This window comes from Octopus sinensis, linkage group LG4, assembly GCF_006345805.1.
Source record: "Octopus sinensis linkage group LG4, ASM634580v1, whole genome shotgun sequence".
NCBI lineage: Eukaryota > Metazoa > Mollusca > Cephalopoda > Octopoda > Octopodidae > Octopus > Octopus sinensis.
This window is the reverse complement of record NC_043000.1, coordinates 133,430,223-133,456,106: the sequence shown is the minus strand read 5'-3', so window position 1 is coordinate 133,456,106 and position 25,884 is coordinate 133,430,223. Positions and strand designations below refer to the sequence as shown.

The 25,884-nt window shown below is 36.0% G+C and overlaps 1 protein-coding gene and 1 long non-coding RNA gene across 3 annotated transcripts in view; both read right to left on the bottom strand.

Annotated features, from left to right (window-relative positions):
* Positions 1 to 7,611: 7,611 nt before the first annotated feature.
* LOC115210871 (protein disulfide-isomerase A5) overlaps positions 7,612 to 25,884 on the bottom strand; it is an 82,782-nt gene continuing 64,509 nt past the window's right edge. For both annotated transcript variants that reach the window (XM_029779634.2, XM_036502507.1), the window contains exons 17-24: positions 25,196 to 25,324; positions 24,048 to 24,243; positions 22,965 to 23,032; positions 21,638 to 21,719; positions 18,565 to 18,577; positions 17,049 to 17,114; positions 10,075 to 10,301; positions 7,612 to 7,790 (exon numbers count right to left, since the gene is read on the bottom strand). In XM_029779634.2, coding sequence (XP_029635494.1) covers positions 7,648 to 7,790; positions 10,075 to 10,301; positions 17,049 to 17,114; positions 18,565 to 18,577; positions 21,638 to 21,719; positions 22,965 to 23,032; positions 24,048 to 24,243; positions 25,196 to 25,324 — 924 coding nt within the window. In that variant the 3' untranslated portion in view covers positions 7,612 to 7,647. The remainder of the gene's footprint in view (positions 7,791 to 10,074; positions 10,302 to 17,048; positions 17,115 to 18,564; positions 18,578 to 21,637; positions 21,720 to 22,964; positions 23,033 to 24,047; positions 24,244 to 25,195; positions 25,325 to 25,884) is intronic.
* On the bottom strand, positions 19,936 to 21,620 carry LOC118763141. Its single transcript, XR_004998898.1, has 2 exons — positions 20,551 to 21,620; positions 19,936 to 20,098 (listed from the first exon to the last, which is right to left on the bottom strand). It is a non-coding gene; the product is annotated as an uncharacterized LOC118763141 (long non-coding RNA).

The following is a 25,884-nucleotide window of genomic DNA, read 5'->3' as shown; positions in this document are numbered from 1 at the left end:
ACCTTGTTCTATGGACCGGAAGGTTCTTAAGATCCAGGAGCTCATCCTACGAGCTATATCGACCTTCTTGTTGATGTGTGCACTCCAACTGAGGTTGTCATCAACAATTATGCCCAGGTCTCTGATATTGTTAGAGGCCGTGAGCGGTTCCCCTGAAGGAAGAGAGTATGGCTGTTTTAGTGTGGACTTTCTTCCAAAATGCATCAGCTCAAATTTTCCCTCGTTCAGTTTCATTTTGTTTTTGTCTGCCCATTGACTCACTGCATATAGATCAGACTGGAGTTGAGTACTTCTTTTATCTTTGTCTGCTTCTTCATTGATGATTTGCTGGAGCTTAGTGTCATCAGCAAATATTTTCACTTTGCAGTGGTGTACGACACTGGAAAGGTCATTTATGTAAATTATAAAGAGGAGCGGGCCCAAGACAGTCCCCTGGGGGACACCGCTGGTGACTTTTGCTGGGCTTGAGTGGACTCCATCGACTAGAACATGTTGTGTTCTATTCGCCAGGAAATACTTAATCCAGTGTAGAAGTTTTCCACGGATTCCAACATTTGTCAATTTTGAGAGTAAGATATTATGGTCAACCCTGTCGAACGCTTTGCGCGCAGCCTCCCGAAACCACCTACAACGCAACAGTCTGTGTGTCCGATAGTTCAGAAAACCGCGTAGGCGAGTTCAGCAAACCAAATTGCTTATAGCGAAAGAAACAGTAATCAAAGACGTCAGAAGAGCTGAAAATAACAAACAGAATCGTTAAGTATAACCAAAATACGAGAACTTTAATTAAGCGGCCAATAACATTTATGGAATAAACAAACAAGTTCTTTAGAGAGTTTTTAGAAAGTTCTTTCATTTACCTCTGAAATGTGTAGACTTCTTTTGGTGAGCTCTTCTTTTATTCACCAGTCTAATGATTTATCTTCTATCTTTTTTTTTTATCTCTTTTTTTCCGACTGGACTCTTGTTACATCTGAATTCACGGTACCATTTCGTCTTTTTTACGTTGCCAAGTTCTCTATTTTCGCAGCCAGTTCAAAACCTTCTACGTTTCACATTAACCGCCGAAACCAGCTTCACACTCGACACCAAATACTGTATCAACTGTTCCACACGAATTTTGCCCGGCACCGTTTCGCATATATTCCACATGGCACCGGCTACTACATAAAAAAAAAACCTCACGTCGACTTTCATCACGTCACTCGTTGCACATCGTCTTCCAGCATGAACTCACTCGCCACGTGCGCAATAGAAGTCTTCATCCTTCGCCCACAACGGAAAAGCGCGCCAAAATCATTTCGCTTACGCTTTAAACAGTCGCGTAACCACAAAGAATTATTTTTTCCGTCTTCGCTTGCAAAACTAGAGAGCGGTGTTCTAATTCGCGTCGCACGAATGAGAAATTATCTGAATGTAATTTGTTTCGTTCTTAATATATGGGTGCTGAAGCACCTAGATTGCTAGAAATAAGAGTTAAAATACTCTTAATACTGTAAGAAGAGCGTAAATATATACATATACTGAGTGACTTTAGTTTCGTCTATACCGTAGACATCTTCAGTGGTGACTGTTCGAACGTCTCATGGTCAGGTAATTTCGTCTACCAGCAAATTATTATTTACCATCAAAATTTATGGATGATTTAGCAAAATGTTAATGCGTATACTAAAAATTAATATAAACAGCCAGGCACGATGTGATACTATAAAGGAAAATTTCAATCGTCACTAAGTATGGCTGATCTTCAAGACGGTCGTGGGGCGGTTACCTCCCCTGTCTGTATATGTATATATTTGCGCTGGTCTAACAGCATAAATAGTATTGGGACCAAATGAATGAGAGGGGTGCGATCAAGGGTAAATGAAAGTGCATTGTCACAAGTAATATATAGAGACATCTCATTGTCTGGCTGAAAGCGCGATGTTATATAAACTCACACGTGGACGGACACACACACACACACACACACATACATACATGTATACAAACATATATACACACGCGCATACATGTACACATACCTGCATTGCACAAAAACCTAGAAATTCTCAGTTTCACGGAATAAGAGTAGGAGAAACTGACGTGGATTCTCCAAATCCAATCTATTTGTGGTACAGCGAAAATTTGTAAGACACTCCAAAAATTCTCCAAGTGAGATCATTATGCACACATTTGGGTCTATGCATCGACAGTTCAACAAACACACCAACTCAACCACGTATTCACAAACATCGGGAACTTTTTTTCATCTCAAAAAGTCTTGTTTTGTTAGCAACCGTCTTAAACTCTATCAATAAGAAATTAAATTAAACTCGAAGAAAAAACATACATACATACAAACATACATACATACATAGGTGCACACACACACACACAAGCATACATGCATGCCTATTACACCACGTCTTCTTACATTTCTCGTAATTTCAACTTCATCACTCTCGCTTTTCTTTCCACGGCAGCCCCACTACTGTTTTTACCTGTAATGGCTCTCTCTCCCCAGCTTCTTGAGATCCTCACTTCTCTTTTGTGCTTAAACGTACACTATTATATATATATATATATAGGGGCGTTGGATCACCTCTAGTTCCGCAATTAGTTTTAAACTCTGTGGGGACCACAGTTAGGAGCAGCAGTCCAGATGACTAAGGACAAAGGTTCTCCAAAGTAGAAGCATTGTGTCTCTGTTCCTGGTCCTGAAGGATCTCAGGATCAAACCTGCCACCTGCCTGCATAGTGTTGCCATCTGAATAATATATATATATATATAATAGGTTTCAGCCAGAGGCTCCGTCCCATTAGGATTCTTCTATATCGGGAAATAATGTTCTTATGTGTGGTGGTTTTCTTCTCTGGGACAAACTTAATGCATATGCCTCGCATTATTGACATGAATTCATTGAATTCCATGTCAGTGTCTTGCATGGACAGACTTTTAAGCCAGTTTTGCTGGTGCAGTCTTTGTTGGTGGACTTCCAGTCAGCCTTGTAGAAATTCAGGCTGGTTAGTGCTTGGGATCCAGCAGTGTTGTATGATTCTTTAATTAGCTTTAGACTACATATTGACAGTTCTATCATGTTATGGTCTGAGGTCTGAGTGGGCAGACGGTGATATGTTTATGTTGTAATAAGGTCCATATTGTTTGTGAAGCAGAGATCCAGGATGTCGTTGTTTCTGGTTGGGGAAAGTATGGTCTGCTCCATGAACATCATTTTCATGAGATCTACTAGAGATTCTGCCTGATTGCATTCTTTATGTATCAGTCCTGAGGTTATGACACGTTGGTAAAGTTGAAGTCACCCATCAGAAGTACATTAAGATATTGGTCTAGGTTTGTGAGTACTTCTTTTATCTTTGTAAGACCTTCCCCAAATTTGCCATTGTAGTTTGAGGCATTGGGTGGGCGGTATAATGTGCATATTACCACGGCAAGTTGCTTTAGATGTACTATGAGTGTGTCGTAGACTGCATTCGAATGTGACAGCGGTGTCAATGCTGTGACATCTTCACGGATGAACATCGCAACACCACGGATGCACATCGTAACTCCATATATATATTTATTTATTAGCTTAAAAGTCGCCCTATCCGGAGGCTTTTAAGCTAGCTCCTGTGGAGAGCACTTCATTGGGCCTTGGGCCCAACAATGACACTTCATGCATTGAGTACATATTAAAGCTCCTGTGGAGAGCACTTCATTGGGCCTTGGGCCCAACAACGACACTTCATGCATTGACTACATATTAAATTGTATTAAACTTGACCAATTTTTTTCAAGCAATGAACAATTTTCATCAAAACATTGATGTAATTCGTTGACTTGGAACTTATTGCAAAGCTGCATTATAAACAACATTTTTTGTCTTCCCATTCGGGGGTCAGTAATTTTTTTGTCTAACCTCTTTCTTTCTCTCAACCATCACCATCACCACCACAACTGCCAAACATTCACTATTCAGCCTTCTGACGCCACTACCATCAATAACTTTGACTTCGCCGCCTTCTCCTCCACCACCATCACCACTGCCTTTCACATCGCTTACTATCACCGTTATCCCTGACCGCCTCGGCTCCCACCACCAGCACCATCATCACCGTCGCCTCCACCTCTATCACAACTACAGCTCATACTATTACTATCACTCCATTACCATCACAACCGTCAATTTACTACCGCCCTCGCCGTCACTATGCCTACTGTTACTCTCACCCCAGCATAACGAACAATAGGAGCGTCACTGAATAGTGAGAGGGGGTGAAAGTGTGACACACTGATACACAGAAATTCTTTTCGGCATTTATTATATATATCTGCATGTGTATGTGTATACATATATGCATACTCACACGCATACAAATATATTCTGCTTCCACTCTTTTTCTTGTCAACCTGCGTTTATAGGTCTTAATGATCATTTGATGTCAAAAGAATTCTTTAAACTGTAGGCATGTCATCTGTTAATCAGCTAACTCATAAATCACTTTCCATCAGCTGTTGAATATCAATGTTATGATACAAATTAGTAGCTAACCACTCCTACATTTTAAGAATGAATTGATACTACTACGATGTGTGTTTGTGTGTGTATGCACGTGCGTGCGCATGTAAATTAGTCGTTTAGAATGTGGGTACAGTGAATCGTGCGGCTACCATAGAAAGCTCCTCTTGTGGACTCAGCAACCAGTCTACATATTAAACAACTGAGAAGAAATGTAAAGTAGAGTGTCCATGAAACAAATGAAAGGATAACAGAATGCCTCTCTTACCACAATGTCAATATAGAAAATAATGTTGAGTAACAGATGTGGTAAAACACAAACTCAAGAACATTCACTGATAACAAATGCTTGAGCAGAGGCACATAAATGTGTGTTGTGTGCAAGAGGTAAGATGAAGTGGGGTCTCAACTAGACTCGTCACATGCAAGGAACACAGGTTCAGGTGACTAGGATATGGCCTTCTTACCCATGTAGTTCATCGGGTTATATAGGAAGGTATCATAGCCAACAATTGGTGTAGCAGCATTTCAAAAGGTTACAAAGGCAAAAAAGCAAAGGGAGAAATAATTACAGAGGTATCAGATTACAGGACCCAGTTATAAAAGTTACAGAATAAGTTATAGCTCAACTAATTAGGAACTGAGTTAGCCTAGATGAGATGCAGTTTGTCTTCTAGCTCTTTCTCTTGACATTGAGTGATAGTATCTGTTACACAATTTTGTAACAGTGATAGCATCTGTTTCAAAATTTTGAATTTTCCATAAAAACTTGTCCAGCCATGGGGAAATATTACCTTTCTTGGAAACTGCTGAGGATTGCTAACAGAAAAAGCATAAAAGATATGCCTCAATGAATTCTGTCTGACTCATGCAAGTATTAGAAAGTGGAATGTTTAATGAATGATGATGATGATGATGATGATTTCAATAAAGAGTAGGAAAAAAACAAAAAATAAATACTTATTACTCATAAATTTTATTTTAAAAATATAAAAGCATTAATCAAACTTTAGAAGTATTTGTGAAATGAAATGTTAAGCCTTTAAATATGAAACGATAGGCTTGTTAGATACATAGTTTGACAAGCATTTCTTATTCTTTTGGTACAGTTGTGATATTTTCATTTCTTGAAAGAAAACTCTTGTTAATCTCTGACTTATTGGTTGGTTAAATTTTTCACTCAGTGATTTCAAAACTGAAGAAAGAAGGACTTCACTTATCCTCTTTTACAGATCAACCTGATTGAACAAAAATATGATCAAAAGCACTCCAATCAAGACCATCCTATCATTTATTTAGATACTGTATATCTAAGACTAAATAATTTAATATCCTTCCTTTTTTAAGCATGTGATTTGGAAGGAAATTTAGCTGTCTTTCCAGCAGATTGAATGACCACATAGCAGCTTCATCACAGTAATGTATTGGGATTGATTAACTCTACTAAAATGCTCCTTTGCAAATTTCTGGGCTTATAGTCAATGTAAGAAATGAATGCTGCAAAAAACTGGCAGAAATGATGAATACAGTTCAAACATTACAAGGACCAAAAGTTTAAAGTTCCAGTCATGCCATCACCAACTTCATGCTTGTTGTTGTTTGGAAGACAGAGCAGATCTACAATCAAAAATGTTCTTACCATGACTTTTCCATCTTTTGTTCAGATAATGTATTTGGAAAGGTTATATAATGATTATATAATGTGCCCTTTCGTGTTGAAAGATGTCAGAGTATAACTGAAAGGAGATACCGCTACTATTTCTTACAGGGCAAGATACCACATAGAGGCTCCCCTCATGGACTTGTCCATTTTGGGCTTGTTAAAATGAGTTTCAGTAATATACAAGAATCAATTCATTCAAGATAAATCCATCTGAATGAATTTTTGTTTCTTTAATTTGACCCCATGTTTAGTTTAAGACAACACACAGGTAATATATAGAATGCCCCCGAAAAGGAGATAAGTTCACAGCCTATGAGATGAGTTGTAGATGTGACTCAGTTACAGTTCTTGTTAGTAGCCATTCCATTTAACTCCTGTCTCTTATGCCCTTAAAAGACGGCATAATCATCATTTCTCTCCGTCACTTTCTGTTTTTTGTCAATAATTATATGCTTTTGTACCAAACAAAAATACATCAGCATTCACACAAATGGCAAGAACTGCAGGATAACAGGTAAGATGCATGTATGTTCATGGTAAGCTTAAAATCACATCACACATGATTAGCTATGAGATTCCCTCGACAAAACTCATTGTATATCTATCACGTCATGGCGACACACACATACATACATGCATGCATACATACATACATACATACATTATATTAAATTAGAGATAAAACCACTATTAGGCAAATCAAACAGTGAAAAACATAAGCCAATACATAAAATTAATTTAAAAATATAAAAGTTAAAATTTTAAAAATTATTTATATAATTTAAACTTATAAATTTTAAATATATATATATACAAATATATATATATATATATATGTATGTATATTTTTATAATTATATATTATTTTATTTATGATTTATTTATTTATTAATTAATTTTTTTCTTTTTTCTTTTCTTTTTTTTTATTATATAAATATCAAAAGTATTAAAAGTTTAATAAAAGATAAAGAGTAAAACATATATATATATATATATATATATATATAGATGCAAACAGCATTCTTTCTACTAAATCCACTTACATGACCTTGCCCAAGGGACTATGCAGATGGAGTGAACCCAAAACCATATGGCTGGAAAGTGAACTTCTTAACCACAGCAATGCAATGCAATGCATGCATGCATACATATACATACATACATATACCCAAAATGTTTCGGTTTATATATATATGTATAAATAGATACTCCAATATACTCTCTTATCTATGCTCTATCTAATGCCAATGGGAAAGAAATTCTTAACATCTAAAATTAAAAGAAAAAAAATCATGTATAATAACATGGATAACTTATTTTTCAGTATAATACTTACCAGAATTTGAACTCCTATCTTTGGAATTATACCCATCTCAGATCATTCTCGGCAATGTTTTGTAAATTCACTCCCAAAACATACTTTTATTAAACAACAGAACAAAACAGTTTACAAATATTTAAAATCTTTATTGAAATAGTGCATCACAGCTCTTCTTTTACAAATGATTTTAAGAACTTGACAAAGCTATTCTTTTGATTGTTACCTGAATAATTCTGAGAGAATTTTCCATTTTTGTAAAGTTTGAAACTTGGGTAATCTTTTACTTTTTCAGTTATACATAAATCTGAAAATACAAGGTAATAATTTACAAACATGTTATATAATACCTTTTTTTTTAACTGCATCAAAAGTGTTTATAAGTAGAGGACTAAATTCATACAACAACTGAATGATGCTTTTGTGTACATACAGTAAAACAATGTAAATATTACCTAACACTAGTAAATTACACAAGACATATAGACAATTTAATTCACCAAATTTGATCCTATTTCAATACAAACATGTTAAGCTTTCATCACCCTCTAAAAATTATTGCATAAACACATATCTGAAGTGAGAGTAAGTGTGTGTTTAGGGGTTTATATTTTGTGGCTTCTTATTGACTTTTATCAAAAGCAATGGGTATTTATTTATATACACCAAGCCATAGAAACCATACCAGATCAAATTGGAACTGTGTATAGCTCTCCAGCTTCAGTCAAACTGTCTAACCAATGCCAGTATGGAAAACAGACGCTAAATAATGATGATATATATATATATATACATACATACATGTATATATATATATACATATATACATATATATATGTATATATATATATACATACATATATATATGTATATATATATATACATACATATATATATATGTATATATATATATATGTATATATATATACATACATATACACACATAGTTGAAATTTACAGAAAAGCAAAAGACGAAGACAGGTGTATGAATAAGCAGGTGTATTAATTTGATGCTCAGGAAAGTGAGAAAGTCTTTTACATTTCGAGCCTACACTCTTCAACAGAAAGGAATATGAGAAAATAAACACAGAGAAGATAAAAAAAAACTTGTGGATTTAGTGATCAGGCATGGTAGGTCATTAAGAATGAAATGTCCAATTTTGAACTGAAAGCTTATTTTACTTTGTCTCAACAAAAAGCAATGCAGTTAATCAAAGTATGCACCTAATCTCCTGCAACTCTTCTGGATGGTCTCTTTCTTTAAGTTGGGGAATGCTGCCATAATCCTTGCCTTCAGTTCATCTTTGTTGTTACAAGGAATTTTGTTGGCCTCTTGCTCAACTACACTCCACACATAATAATGAAGGGGGTTGCAGTCTGGGGAGTTAGGCAGCCAGATGTTAGGGATGATGTGGTCACAGAAATTGTCTGACAGCCATGACTGGGTTCTCCTGCTTGTGTGGCATGGTGCAGAGTCCTGTTGCCAAACATAGGGTCTTCCAGCACCCACCTTCTTCACCCAAGACAGCATTACTTCCTCCAGGCACTTGATGTAGGCCTCCGTGTTGAGTCTGAGGCCATGTGGAAAGATGAATGGAGGCATAACATCACCATCTTTGTGATCACTCCAAACACCATGATGTTGACTGGCTGTTTGATTTTTATCACTTTCGGCATGATTTTTATCACTTCTGGCATGATTTTTATCACTCACAATATTTTTTCATTAAGAATGAAAGCTCTCCCCTTTTCAGCCCCAAAACTTATTAACAGAGCACTGACTATATATATTACATATATATTTAAATAAATTTCACTTCACAGAGACAATACCAATAGTCACTAAAGAGAGTTAGAACGTCATGACAATAGAGTTTAAACAGTAAATTGATAATATTAATGGAAAAATTAGACAAGAGTTAAAAGATATGAGAGAAGTCAATTTTGATGACTACAGAATATGAAATTGTAAACAGCAATATTTTGTGAAGGATGATTGTTTGACAAAGATCTCAGTGGAAGATGACATCATCCTCATCATTGTTGTTTAACATCCGCTTTCCATGCTAGCAGGGGATGGACGGTTTGACTGAGGACTGGCGAGCCACAAGGCTGCACCAGGCTCCATTCTGATCTGGCAAGGTTTCTACAGCTGGATGCCCTTCCTAATACCAACCACTCTCAGAGCGTAGTGGGTGATTTTACATGCCACCGGCATGAGGGCCAGTGTAGCAGTACTGGCAATGACAACACTCAAATGGTGCTTTTTACGTGCCACCTGCACAGGAGCCAGAATGGTGGCACTGACAACAACCACACTCGAATGTTGTTTTCCATGTGCCACCAGCACAGGTGCCAGTAAGGCAACACTGGCAACAATCATGCACAAATGGTGCTTTTACATGCCACCAGCATGGGAGCCAGTCAGCAGCCCTGGCAACGATCATGCTCGGATGGTGCTTTTATGTCTCTGTTATATTCTGATTGATTTTAATACTTTATAAGTGTATATTAATAGTTACCTATTTCACATGAACAAGAATATGTATTAAAAAAACCTGTGGGATATATTTAGAAAATAATAAACCTACCTGAATTAAAATCACAATTAACAGCTGCAAAAGCAAAACTTTTATGTTTCACCATTTCCTCTGCAGTTGTGAGAAACTCATTTTTAATCTGTTCACAGTTGGAGCATTTAGTGACATGGAACGCCACGAAGACATGTGTGTTTGTAGATAATGTTTTCTTGAAGTTAGCTGCATTTGGGTTATAAGTGTTACTGGATGATGATGAGTGCCAATTATCTACCAATGGGCTGAAAAGAAAATATATCAGAAGTTATCATTAAGAGACAATAATAATAAAAATATATTTAAAAAAATACATTTGAGGAAATCTTTAAGATATATGCTGAATTTATATATGTGTGATAAATGTTAAAATAATGAGGGAGATAAGTTGAATATTAATTTAATTAATATCAATTTAAAACCAGTAGCCTAGCATATATAAAAATTTTGAAAAATCAGAAAAAATTTCAATACATGTGTATATTTAGGGATAAACCACTAGGTGGATAACCAATACGCTAGAAGAAGATCACATACGATCTAACTACAAAGAAAAAATTTATATAATTTTCATCTGTCCTGCCCGCTTATGTTTTGGTGTTCGCTGAATTTTCTCTGGAGAACATTTTTGTCTTTGTAGTTAGATCATATGTGATCTTCTTCTAGCATATTGATTATCTGCCTATATGTGATAAATAAATAAGAAAGGAACATATATCATAACAGCTGAATTATCTGCAGATGTTACCTTTGAAAACAATATCTGAATTTCCAACAAAAAACAGAAGAAAACCCCATTAATATCAGTTGAGTTCATGAAAAGATGTTTAATACAATTAAATTAGTAAGAGCATAATAAGCACAGCAAACAGAACTACTAAGAAATATCATGTGGAAAAACTATCAAGAAATAAAATGAACACCTAAAGTTAGAGGAGACAATTTCACTTTGCAAAACTTTCTGACCATTCAGGTAGAATGAAACCAACTGACATTCAGGGAAAAGTTCATCTCACAAAGCATAACAGATTCAACCTTTAAATGCATGGCTTTTAAATGAAAACTAACACACATGAAGTTAATGAAGCCAACAATGACATTTCTCAAGTATGAATGAGACAATTACTTTAACAGATATTTATCAAAGCCACAGTAAACACATTTATATATCAAACATTCATTACTCTTCAAACTAAAAAAAAGAACATTCAATAAATTCTGTACTAAAATTACAAAGATTAGGGAAGGTTCACTAATTAAATTAATTTTCAAATAGTTTTGGTCCACTCCTACAGTTTTTCATCTTATCCAAAGTTATTGAAGATATGATTTATATTCAAGCAATATCTAACAACACTATGTAATAATTCTGGATGTAGTATAATTGTTTTGAACAAACTCAGCCTATTGCTTTCCTCTCTTACTCTAAATTATAGCAAATATTATTTACAATGCAATAATGTATTCAACATTGCATGTTACATAGGTAAGAACTAGGTATAAGAATTTTTAAATATCCTCCTTACACATTAACAACTGAGCTTTGAAAGGCAAAGTTAACTCGGCAAAATTAGAATTTTTAGTATGACCAAGGGAAGTAACTAAATATTATAAGACTGCCACTCTATCAATTCTGCCATCCATAGCTGTAGATGTTGTTAATCTCTATATATATAAACCTGAAGTTGTCTGTGTATGGCAGGTTTGGTAGCCTTCAACTAACACTATCTCCTCTGAGACCCTGTGGCACAAGTTGACCAAAATTGAGAGTATGATAGAAGAAGGCTTGCCCTTCCTTCTGTAGAAGATAAAATTCAAATCGGACCATGTTAACACCAAAAATGATTTACATCAAAAAGGTGCTTTTTTCCTATGAAAATCCTTATTTTTTGACTGCTGTGTCACCATTTTTGGGTGTATTTCAACCAGAAAAATGTTCACTTAAAGAGAATAACAAGCTACATAATACAAAATTTTTACTTTTCAAAAATTCCAGTTCTAAAGGGTCGAAACAAACCCGAGCAATGCCAGGCGATACTGCTAGTAATGATAATAATAATAATTCTTTCAACTACAAGCACAAAGCCTGAAATTTTGTGGCAGGGGGCTAGTCAATTACATCAACCCCAGTGCTCAACTGATACTTATTTCATCGACCCCGAAAGAATGAAAGGCAAAGTTGACCTTGGCAGGAGCTGAACTCAGTAAATTAAAGATAAATGAAATGCTGTAAAGCATTTTATCTGACACGCAAATGATTCTGTCAGATACAAGACCAACAATTTTGAGGGCAGAGATGTAGTTGATACCAGTGAACCAAGTATTTGACTGCACTTTATTTTATTGACTCTGGAGGAAAGAAAGGCAAAGTTGACCTCAGCAGGATTTGAACCCAGAACATAAAGAGCCAGAAAAAAAATACTGTAAAGCTTTTTCTCTGGCACACAATTTTACCTGGCCAATAAATATACAAGGCCACTTTGAGAGACAGGAAAAATTGATGAAAATTAACCCCAGAATATTAGTAGTATTTTGCAGACCCTAGTAAGATTTGAACACAGCATTTAAAGGAACACAGTACCACAAACCATTTTGACTACCACTACCTTTTAATAATCCTTTCTACTAAAGGCACGAGGCTTGAAATCTTGTGGGGAGGGCACTAGTCAATTACCTTGACCCCAGTGTTTCACTGGTACTTAATTTGACAACCGATGCTGGTGTGTTTACGTCCCAGTAACTTAGCGGTTCAGCAAAAGAGACCGATAGAATAAGTACAAGGCTTACAAAGAATAAGTCCTGGAGTCGATTTGCTCGACTAAAGGCAGTGCTCCAGCATGCCCACAGTCAAATGACTGAAACAAGTAAAAGAGAGTGTGTGTGTGTGTATATATATATATATATATATATATATAAATGAAAGAATGGAGTCAAACGAAGATGTTAACAAAATTCCTTTACTCTCGACATATGTTTCGAAGACAGCATGTTTTCATTCCAAAGGAATAAAGGGTGCATTATGCAATCTTCTCATCAGGAAAGAAAGGGAGCCTCTCTCAACAGAAGATTGCATAATGCACCCTTTATTCCTTTGGAATGAAAACATGCTGTCTTCGAAACATATGTCGAGAGTAAAGGAATTTTGTTAACATCTTCGTTCGACTCCATTCTTTCATTTATTCATATACAACACACAAATTTCTGCACATGAACCCGGAGTTTCTACCCTTGACAGGTCGCTTCAACCGTGTTTCTGATGTGAATTTGCTACCCAGGTTTCGGTTAAACGAATTTTCCATGCTGACGATAAACATAGGATAATTCATTCACCTACTTATATATATATATATATATATATATATATATATATAGATATATATATATATATATATATATATATAAATGAAAGAATGGAGTCAAACGAAGATGTTAACAAAATTCCTTTACTCTCGACATATGTTTCGAAGACAGCATGTTTTCATTCCAAAGGAATAAAGGGTGCATTATGCAATCTTCTCATCAGGAAAGAAAGGGAGCCTCTCTCAACAGAAGATTGCATAATGCACCCTTTATTCCTTTGGAATGAAAACATGCTGTCTTCGAAACATATGTCGAGAGTAAAGGAATTTTGTTAACATCTTCGTTCGACTCCATTCTTTCATTTATTCATATACAACACACAAATTTATGCACATGAACCCGGAGTTTCTACCCTTGACAGGTCGCTTCAACCGTGTTTCTGATGTGAATTTGCTACCCAGGTTTCGGTTAAACGAATTTTCCATGCTGACGATAAACATAGGATAATTCATTCACCTACTTATATATATATATATATATATATATATAATATATATATATATATATATATATATATATATATATATGTATGTATGTATATACACAGGGTGTTCAGGCTAAATTTGACAGTTTGTATAAAAAGGAAAATAAAACACAATATCCCAACCAAAACTATAAGTATTTTTTTTTAAATCAAAAGATCAACTACATTAAGGCTGAGAGATAGCAGTTCACTCAAAGTAGTCACCTGCAGCTTCCAGCATGGCCTCAAGATGACTCTAGAACCTGGAACATGCATTCCTCATTATGTCCCTGTGAAAATCTTCAAACACCTCTTTGATCTTGGCCACAAGTTCAGTTTTGGTGTCGAAGAAAGTGTGGTTGGTATCTTTCTCAACTGCATCCCACACATAGCAATCCATGGAATTACAATCAGAAGTATGAGGAGACCAGAAATTAGGGCTGGTGAAGTCAAAGAAATTATCTGACAACCCCTTTTGAGTCTTTCCAGAGATAAGGAGTTGAAATCTACTACCACACATATGGTCTTCCAGCACCAACCCTCTCAAGAGTTTGTTGACCAGTCTCCAACAGCTTTTGTGTGTGCGTGTACACACACACACACACTGGTGTAAACTGCTGAGTTAATACCCTTTTCAAAAGAAAAACTTCAATATAATTACTTAAATAAGCAACAGACTAAAATCACAACTGGAGTCTATATGGTTGAATGATTATGGTTGAAATCAATGTGGGTAAATAAACAAATATGGACTCCTGATGATAGCCTTTCTTTGTCATTTCAAAACAACTTTCCTATAAGTTTGAGACACAAAGCCATTGTATAGAAAACTGGTTTCTTTTTAGCTGCTCTAATATTTTCCCACAAGAAAATAAAGAAATAAAAGGCTTGAAAATAATAAACAGAAAAAATTCTAGCACAGAGTAGGATTGGGTCACACCACTGCTGTAACTGAATAGTCCATGAATAAGCTGAGTCAAAGCCTCTGTATGGTCATTCAATCTGCGACAAAATAGCAGCTAATGAAAGCAAAATAAAATAAAAATGCACAGACAGCTATGAATGGTATCAAAATCATTTATAAATTAGGTATAAAGATGTCATCATCATCATCATCATCATTTAACGTCCACTTTCCATGCTAGCATAGGTTGGACGATTTGACTGAGGTCTGGTGAACCAGATGGCTGCACCAGACCTCAATCTGATCTGGCAGAGTTTCTACAGCTGGATGCCCTTCCTAATGCCAACCATTTTGAGAGTGTAGTGGGTGCTTTTTACATGCTACTGGCATGAGGGCCAGTCAGGCGGTACTGGCAACGGCCATGCTCAAATGGTGTTTTTTACGTGCCACCTGCACAGGAGCCAGTCCAGCGGCACTGGCAACAACCTCACTCAAATGTTTTTCCCTCATCCGATCGTGGCCATTTGCCAGCCTCGTCTGGCACGTAAAAAGCACCCACTATACTCACGGAGTGGTTGGTGTTAGGAAGGGCATCCAGCCGTAGAAACATTGCCAGACCAGACTGGGCCTGGTGCAGCCTTCTGGCTTCCCAGACCCCAGTTGAACTGTCCAACCCATGCCAGCATGGAAAGCAGACGCTTAACGATGATGATGATGATGATGATGATATATGTGTATATAAATATGATTAAGCAGAAAGCAGGAAAAAGAAAGTTCATAGTAGTTCTTCATAGGGTAGGTCAACATCAAATATCCAGAGACTAACATCAGATGCAAAAGAGGAAAATCCAAAGCAATCCTTTGTCGCTGTTTCTGAGGTTTGGTGATCGGTAAATGCAGGAGTGTAGATTGTGCAAACATACACATCTACTAAATTGATGATAACAAATGTATATAAAATAACACAAGTTTAAGGCAGAACTAAAGAGTTACCCCACCCACCCGCCCACATAATCCATATTTTATTGGTTTTAAAAAGAACACATTGGATAATGCAGTCTTAAAAAATGTTATGCCTGAAAATAAGATGGGATGATTGGGATCAATAAGATATTTGATTATTGGTTTGTTCAACTGGCCTGATTCAAGGCTAAAAACAACTTAATAATTCAAATCTGACAACACACAATGTTAGCAATTTACAAAGTCTCTTTCTCTCTCTCTCTCTCACACACACACACACACACACACACACACACACACACACACACACACACACACACATACACAAAGCTGTTTCTTTCACCGCTTTTGTATGTTGCTTTGTTCTGGTGTCTTGTAAATACAAGTGAGAAATCATCATTATCATTCCATGTCTGTTAATCCATACTGGTATGTGTTGGACAAGAGAATGTTCATTCAAACAAATACAAAGTATAGTGGATCTCCACTGTTTGACAATGAGAACTTCAATTGTTCTATTCACTGAAAAACCAACTCCTGAATTAATACATAAATGGTCGAGTGTTTCACAGACACATGTACTCTTAAGGTAACTTTCAGGCAGAATCAGAACGACACAATATGTGACAAGACTGTATATCTTGAATTACAGATACAATCCCTCCAATGGGCTTCTATACACCTTGTGTCTATCCAATTTCACTTACAAGGCATGTGTTAGTTCAAGGACACAGGAAATTACATTTTGTCCAAGATAGGCACAGGAGTGGCTGTGTGGTAAGTAGCTTGCTAACCAACCACATGGTTCCGAGTTCAGTCCCACTGCGTGGCATCTTGGGCAAGTGTCTTCTGCTATAGCCCCGGGCCGACCAATGCCTTGTGAGTGGATTTGGTAGACGGAAACTGAAAGAAGCCTGTCGTATATATTTATATATATATATGTGTGTGTGTTTGTGTGTGTGTGTTTGTCCCCCCCCCCAACATTGCTTGACAACCGATGCTGGTGTGTTTACATCCCCGTCACTTAGCAGTTCGGCAAAAGAGACCAATAGAATAAGTACTGGGCTTACAAAGAATAAGTCCCGGGGTCGATTTGCTCGACTAAAGGCGGTGCTCCAGCATGGCCGCAGTCAAATGACTGAAACAAGTAAAAGAGAAAAGAGTAAGAGTAAGATACCATACAATGAAATTGAACCCAGAACCTCATGGAGAACCATTCCAATCATGCTACAGAAAATTTGTATGTCTAAATGTTCAGACCTGTTGATATGGGCCGATCACAATACACAAAATTCAACTTACTCCATAATAAATTCTGACAGTTCTTTAACAGTTTTACCCATACATTCTGACACTGCTTCTCCATTTCTAAAAGAAAAAAATCAAACAAATTAGCATGTTTATATATCAAAATAAGACAACAAACATAATCTATAACTGGTGTGTGTGTGTTAATATTATTGGTGTAATGACCTTCCCAAGACAAATGAAATACATAATTTCTTTTGAATTTGTATTTTTTTTTTTACCAAAAGATTTTAATTCTTGACATGTAAAAATCCATATAGGTAGAACTGAAGATGCAGTCTTAGGAGAGTACCTTTGAAAACAATATTCTTTGTTATACATTTGTTGCCTCTTCTTCTTTGAGGGTTGTTATTTTTATTTCCATATCAAAAAGTGGACCTACTCTAGAAAGAACTATGCACAATTGTCCATGGGAAAATACTAGTTAGCTTCCATCACTTAATGATTATGATTGATTGATTGATTGATTCTAGTTTCAGCTTATGAGCTGTGGCCATGCTGGGGCACCGCCATTATATTAAAATTATTGCATAAAACATTGAAAGAATAATCATCATCATCATCATTTAACGTCCGTTCTCCATGCTAGCATGGGTTGGATGGTTCGACCGGGGATATGGGAATCCAGAAGGCTGCACCAGGCTCCAGTCTGATCTGGCAGTGTTTCTACAGCTGGATGCCCTTCCTAACGCCAACCACTCTGTGAGTGTAGTGGGTGCTTTTTATGTGCCAGGCGAGGCTGGCAACAGCCACGATCAGATTGGTGCTTTTTACCTGCTACCGGCAACGGAAGCCAGTCAAGGCGGCGCTGGTATCGGCCAACAATCTCAAATATAAAATGAAATCAAAGACATAATCCATATATAATTCTTTCTAATTTTTGACACAAGGCCAGCAATTTTGAAGGGGATGGGTGAGTCAATTACATTGATCTCCTCCCCACTAAATTTCAGGCCTTGTACCTATAGAGCAGAAAGGATAATCCACACATAATAATATTCTGCTATAGTATGCCTATGTTGGTAATATGCTGTACTTTCATATCAGAGAAAAATGCATTTGGCAAGATTTGAACCCCAGACCTAGTGAACAAACTACAGTAGCAGCCACACTCAGCTGTGGAATCTAAAAACAAAATATCAATAAATATATGTTTACATGACTCTTAAATTGAAATATCTATTCTCCAATCAAATGTCCTAAAAATTATATGAAATAAATGTATCTGTAATAGATTATAACTTTGATTTAGTTCCATAGTTTATCCGTCAATTGTTTTCAAATATCATTAATGTTGAGAGTATAATAGATTATGTCTGGCATTTTGTTTCATAATTATAATAGTGTTACATAAATGGAATCAGAAAAATATTATAGATTATCAACAATGTGGCAAAAAGATAGGTATTTAAATACAATTTCTAAATAAATAGTTGTGCAGTGGTTTAAGAGCAGGACCAAAGGACATACTGTTTAAAGTCAGTAAATCGAAAAATAATAGAATACTCACTTGAAATATTTCACTATAAATCAAAAGGAAAAAGTAGAAAAAGAAAAACAAGAGTAAGTTAAAACAAAAGATTTAAAAATGAAAAAAAAACAGACAGATGGAATTTTCTTAAGAATAAACCAATGATAAACAATTCAACATTCTATTATTATACACACTTACTATAGCATAGAATAAAACATTGAATCATGATGTCTCTTTAAGAATAGATCTAATTAAGTTTTACAAGGAGTGGGTGTTTAATTGTATGTATCCCAATATATAACTGGTACTTAGTTTATTGACAGGGGATGGAAAGTAGACTGATTCTGAACAGAATTTCAACTCAGAACAGCAGTGAGTTAGATAAAACAAAACTCAGATGAAAGCAGAATGGTTAAGAATTAACCCTTTCGTTACCAACCCAGCTGAAACCAGCTCTAGCTCTTTAGTACAAATGTTTTGTTTTCATAAGTTTTGAATTAAAATCTTCCACCAAACCTTAGTCACAATTTATGTTCCTGACACTAGCTTAATGATAACTAAGTTATTTTACTAAATTCTTTGTTATATCTAAAATTAATTGAAAGAAAAACAGAGCATCTCAAAAGAAATATGGTAACAAAAGGGTTAAACCATTATTGAAATTAAAGATAGAAGTGGGAAGCAGTGGCAGAGTATCAGTCATTAAATTGATATTTTCTCATGGTCAATAAATTACATGTAACATGTCTGTTATTAGATGTAACATGTTGAATTTGCAAGTCATTAACGTTTTGATACTTACACACATTCAACAGATATATTCTTAGATATAAAGTTCTAGAAATTATCACTTATTCAACAACAACCCTATTAGATTCTTGGACATGGATCTCTCATTTAACAACTTAATTTAGAGCAAAAATCACAGTAATAGTACTTTATAAAATATAATAGGTAAGGGGCAGCGAGCTGGCAGAAACATTAGCACGCCGGGCGAAATGCTTAGCGGTATTACATCTGTCATTACGTTCTGAGTTCAAATTCCGCCGAGGTTGACTTTGCCTTTCATCCTTTCGGGGTCAATAAATAAAGTACCAGTTTCGCACTGGGGTCGATGTAATCGACTTAAACTCTTTGTCTGTCCTTGTTTGTCCCCTCTATGTTTAGCCCCCTTGTGGGCAGTAAAGAAATATATAATAGGTAATCATATGGGTGCCCAGCTATAAAACAACACAGACCTCAGTAATTCAATCTCCCTTTTTTAATACTAGCATAATAACACCTTATCACCACACATTACAAACTTCTGTTACCTTGTCTGAGAAGCCTGAGATCTGTCCTCATCAGTTCTTCTCATGTCTTCTTTTGTTGCAGGTACATTCCACCATCAGTACATGGCACTTTTTCTATCCAACATTCATCACCCATTCACATTAGATGTCTCTACCAATGCAGGTGTCTCTTCTGCATACACCAGTCAATGTTTTAAATATGCTTCTACGCTCTCAGATCACTTGTGCTCTTCTCCTTCATATAAGTTAACAGAGTACACTCAGTAGATCATATCTGACTGAAGGCGGCGAGCTGGCAGAATCGTTAGCACGTCGGTGAAATGCTTAGCGGAAAAAGAAGTAATTTCTACTCTTCTCCTCTAGAAACCATCTACTCGCAATACCAGAGGGCGCACACTCTCCTACCCTGATGTAATCTCCAGGGATACAGGCATCCAGCAACAGGACCTCCGTAATGCCATGATGGACCGTGAAGTCTGGCGTAGCATGGTAAATTCCATTGTCTCGACCACAGTCGAACAATGATGATGATGATAGCGGTATTTTGTCTGCCGCTACATTCTGAGTTCAAATTCCGCCGAGGTCGACTTTGCCTTTCATCTTTTCGGGGTCGATAAATAAAGTACCAGTTTCGCACTGGGGTCGTTGTAATCAACTTAATCCGTTTGTCTGTCCTTGTTTGTCCCCTCTATGTTTAGCCCCTTGTGGGCAATAAAGAAATATATCTGACTGATTCCCATCTCTTTAACCTCTGCAAGTCCTTCATAGTCAGTGCCAAAGTCCCACTACTATGGAACATTCACGTTTCTTACATATGATTCACACAGTCTATCTTTTGCACAAGGAAAACTCCGCTATCAGTAATTTTTGTTTTTAACTATATCTCCCTCTTACTATCCTTTCATTACATTCCCCTCCACTACTAATAATGTCACCTAAGTAACAGAAACTAACTATTATTTCTAGAAATCAATATGAACAATAATTTGATTATTTGATTTCATTGTCCCTATTGCTAATTAATCCTGGTTCCCTGTTAATAAGCCAGAGTTCTTTTGCATTAAGCATATAGATCAAGTGTGTGTGTGTGTGTGTGTGTGTGTGTGTGTGTGTGTGTGGTGTGTGTGTGTGTGTGTGTGCATGCGCGTGTGTGCGTGCATTGTGTGTGTGTGTGTGTCTATCCCTCTATCTATCTATATATTCTTTATTTGTAGATTAACAATGACATCATTGATTTCATGCAGAAAAATTTACAATTTACATGTGTTCCACCAAATCTATCTCCATGTTCACAGCATTATTAATCCGCAAATAAAGACTGTATTTCTTCACCAAATGCAGGGAAGCATTCATTCTCAGTTTGCCACCACTACCACACACACACACACACCACACACACACACACACATATCAAACAAGGCCACTTTCCTTATTTTGTACTCTCCACTATTAATTAGAATGTTGACCTTTGCCATATTGAATCTTAGGTCTTTGAACTCTAGACCATTCTTCCTCATTTGAAACTCTTCATGCTACTCTTCAACAGATTTTGCAATGAGAATCAGATTCTTAACATATGTTTCCAAGAGTATCTAGTCATGAACTCCAGCTGTGTTACTTCCAAAAACTAGAAAGAATAGACTGTGGAGCTGACAATAAGGTCCTCATGAAGACCTACATAGACACTAAATTCTTCGGCTTGAATAGATTTTACTAAGTGTACACATTATTTTCTCCTGTCACACAAACATCAGGACTTGCAAATTCATCCAAAACATTCCAATATGAAAAATATAACAATACACATAAGAACTTACAGACATGAGATCTTGACCCAACAAATTTATCTGCCAAATCTTTGTCTGCATATCTGTCCACTGCAGCAAAAACGTCAGTGCTCTGTAAGAAGGATGAGAAAATGAATTTATAATTGGTTTGAGGAATAATTAATATTCTTAGGTGTTTTTGACAACAATATTGCAATGTATCATAAAACAAGCCAGTTGAGTTTTTGAGTAAGAAATATACTGAGTTCAAACATTGGCACACGGCCAGCAGTTGATTACATGATCCCAGTGCACAACTGGTACTTATTTTATCAATCCCGAAAAGTTGACCTCGGTAGAACAAGCACTTAGAATATAACAACAGATAATATGCCACTTTTTTGTCAAAAACATAGAATTAAACAGATTTATTTGGCTGACTTAAACATATTACCAATATATTTTGTATATTCTTCATAGGCGAAAGATTAAGTGAAGATCAAAAAAATAAGACAACAAAATACTGTAACTCAGGGCAAACTGGCACTCCACTGGTTATTTGTTTGTTCCTTCTTGAGCCACACCTGGCTCATTAGGGCCGGTTTCCCGGTTTCCTTGGCATATAGGTTCCCCACCTGGATGGGACTCTGGTCCGTCGCAGGTGAGCTGCATGATGCAGGAGGAAAGAGTGAGAGAAAGTTGTGGCAAAAGAGTCAGCAGAAGTTCGCCATTACCTTCTGCCGGAGCCGCATGGAGCTTAGGTGTTTCGCTCATAAACACACACACATCGCCCAGTCTGAGATTCAAACCCGCAATCTCTCGACCGCAAGTCCGCTGCTCTAACCACTAGGCCATGTACCTCCACTATGCTGATGATTGTTCCAGTTGATCCAATCAACTGAACAGCCTACTCTTCAGACATGCACACCCTTAACGTAGTTCTTAGGAAGATTCAAGTGTCATACAGAATGTGCCCTTTGAAATACATATACTACTCATTTTTGCCGGCTAAGTGGACAGGAACAATGTGAAATAAAATGTCTTGCTCAAGCACACATTGTGCCACCAGGAATTGAACCCACGAATTTACAATTGTGAGCTGACTATCCTAACCACTGCGCTACATGCCTTCACTTAGCACAAGCTATTTAATGAGAATACATCAATGGTTTTTAATCAAACAGAAGCAGTGTTAGTACATATGGTTTATAGCATTACTTATCTAACTAATCATTCTAGCTTGACTTGTCAATTCAGTGCTTCATCCCTGCAATAGTGCAAAATGGGTCAAAATGTATCAACCTGGCAATGATAATTGAAATCACTTATAACAACTATACTATTAATGGAAGCTAAATTAAATATTTTAGATGCTTACCTCTCCAGCCTTAAGGAAAGTTGCTGTCGTGGAAAACTCTTTCATAAGTTCTGTGTCAGGGTGTTTGCCTATGATGAAAGACAGAATAGACCAAACAATGAAAATGGTAAAAAGAACAGTTCACACCAATAAATGTTCACAATAACAAGAAGCTTGTGTTTCAACTAGAATTTAATGCAATAACTATGAATAAAATGAAAGCTGTCATAAAGTATAATGATATTTCTATTGTTAAAGCATGCCAAGCATACAATAAAAGTTATATAAATTATCATCCTCATTTAATGTCCATTCTCCATGGTGGATTGGATTGGACAGTTTAACAGGATCCAGCAAGCTGCAAAGCTGTGCTGAGTTCCAGTGTCAGCTATAACATGTTTTCTACAATCAGATTTCCTTCCTAACACCAACCACCTTACAATGTGTATTGTGTGCTTTTTTTTTTTTTCATGCCACCAGCACTAGTGAGGTCACCAAGTTACAAGACTAAAAAGAAGAGGGAAGAGGAAGAGCCCTTGCATTACTAAGTGGTAAGTATTAGGAAAGGGGAATTGGCTAAAGTATGCCAGGTGCTGAGAGGCTAAAGTATGACAGAGGGTCAAGAATAGATGCTTTACTATAGATGAGACACATGTCATTCCTACATTATAATGGTAAGTTGTAATAGTTGGGAAGTTAAAAATATATGCTTTTAACATTACTAAATTATGATGAGAGAGTCACAGATGGCTGAATCTTTAGACTGCAGACCTACTGGCTAGAAAATCAAGGATTCATATTCTCTTGCTAGATTTAAGTGGTGTCTCTAATAAAAAGACTTAAATCAAACTGATTCACTTGTAAATATGTACCATGAGTGAGGTACCAGCTCATAACTATAAGGAGCAGGAACACTAAGGAATGTTTTGTTAGCTTGTAATGCAGTGTTTAATACTTTCATACTGCATTGGAGAGAACATGAATACCAACAGTCATGAAAGATTGAAAATAGTGCCTTGATAACTATTTCCAGAGTTAACAGAACAAACAAACGTTTCTAAATTCATAAGAAAAAAAATTGTTATTGACAATAACAGAACTTACCTGAATAGAACAATACTAGGGCTGAAGGATTATCACTGATAAAGTAGTCAAATGAAATAGAAGATAACAAACTGACATCTTTGAAAGAAGGCCCAACTTCTTTTAGCCAAAATTCTTCTTGTGGTGACATCTTAGGAACTGGTTCTTGTGTAGGAGGAGCATTTGGAGATTTCAAGAAATTTACAAAATCTGCTGTCTGAAAAAGACAGGAATCAGGATAATTCATATGAATACTTTATTTTGGAAAATATTTTCACTATAAACTATTACAGAATATTGAGAACTGAAGCAACTTTCCTAAAACCAGCTACCACATTCTGAAGTGGAAACAGCAAATATTGTCAGGTGGAGTTAGATTTGAGTTATCATGTCTAGAAATGTAGATGCAGTTGTCACAACATTAGAAGCACAAAATGAATCATGCATACATTTTATCAATATTTCAATGTCAGAAGGAGGTAGTGAAGAAGGATAATGCTCTACCCAAGATAGAGAAATAGAAGTATTAAACAATAAAACCTATTTTCAGTGTGTATAATAGCAGCACATCGCTATTAAACACACTGGAAATTTAAAACCAATAAACAAATTTTCCTAAGAATAAATGTTTCAGAGACTTATCAAAAACTAGGAAAGGAAAAGAAAGCATTCATTTAAAAACTGATAAAAGAAAAGCTTGAATATATAGATACAGATATGGCTACATGGTTAAGAAGCTTGCTTTGAAATCATATGATTTTGGGTTCAGTCCCATTGTGAAGCAAGTTGGGCAAGTGCTTTTTGTTATAGCCCCAGGTCAACCGATGCCCTATGAGTGAATTTAGTAAATAGAGATTCTGTAGAAACCAACCACATATTCATGCATTTGTGTCTGGGAGTGTATTTTTGTGTTTGTTCAACTAAGTTCTTCAAGACAATACCTAGCATGATTGCAGCCAAATGACTAACACAAGTCAAAGAGTGGTTGGCATTAGGAAGGGCATCTAGCCATAGAAAACCATGCCAAATCAGGCTGGATCCTGGCGCAGTTATTTATGAAAGTTATTTTCATATATTCTCAAACAAGTACAATCATTAAATCATAAATTGTATCTATCACTGTTAATGCCACAGTATATGTAGAAGACAAAAGAAAAAAAAACACTTACTGTTCTGCCACCCATGTAGTCTTGTGGATTCTTGCCATAATTGAAGTACTTCAGGGTAGGATAACCTTTCACATCGTGAGCTGTACACAAAGAAGTATGTTCTGTGCAGTCCACAGCACATATGGCAAGCTGAAAAAGAAATAACAATAATACACAATGATATAATCTAAACTATTTTCGATAAAATTTTTAGTTAGAAGAAATATCATTAGTTCAGCACAAGGATTTATCACACAAACAACAGAGACTTGAATGTGTAATATAATTTGTTGAAAAACTTCAGTTAACTGAAATTAACTGTGTACTTAGAAGACAAAAATTCATTCTGGATGTGTTTATAATATAAATCAACAAGCAAGAGAGATAATTCCAATAACATTATCTGATCCAAATTTTTGTAAGATAAAATCAATGTAATTATGATAGGATCTTGTTTCTAAAGTCCACTGGTGGAAGCCACAGACATATTTCAGCCTTGTTAGATCTTATCAGCAAGGCACATTCATCTCAGCTGACAAATCTTAGAAATGTTCAGTATACAGAGAAACAGAGAAAATGTAGTGTTCGTAACTAATTGCCATCACACAAGTGTTCTTCCTTTATCAGTAATGTATATTTAAAACTGTTGTCAATATATACAATAAACATTTACGTATATGATACTTGATCTTACACAATTCATCAAAAAC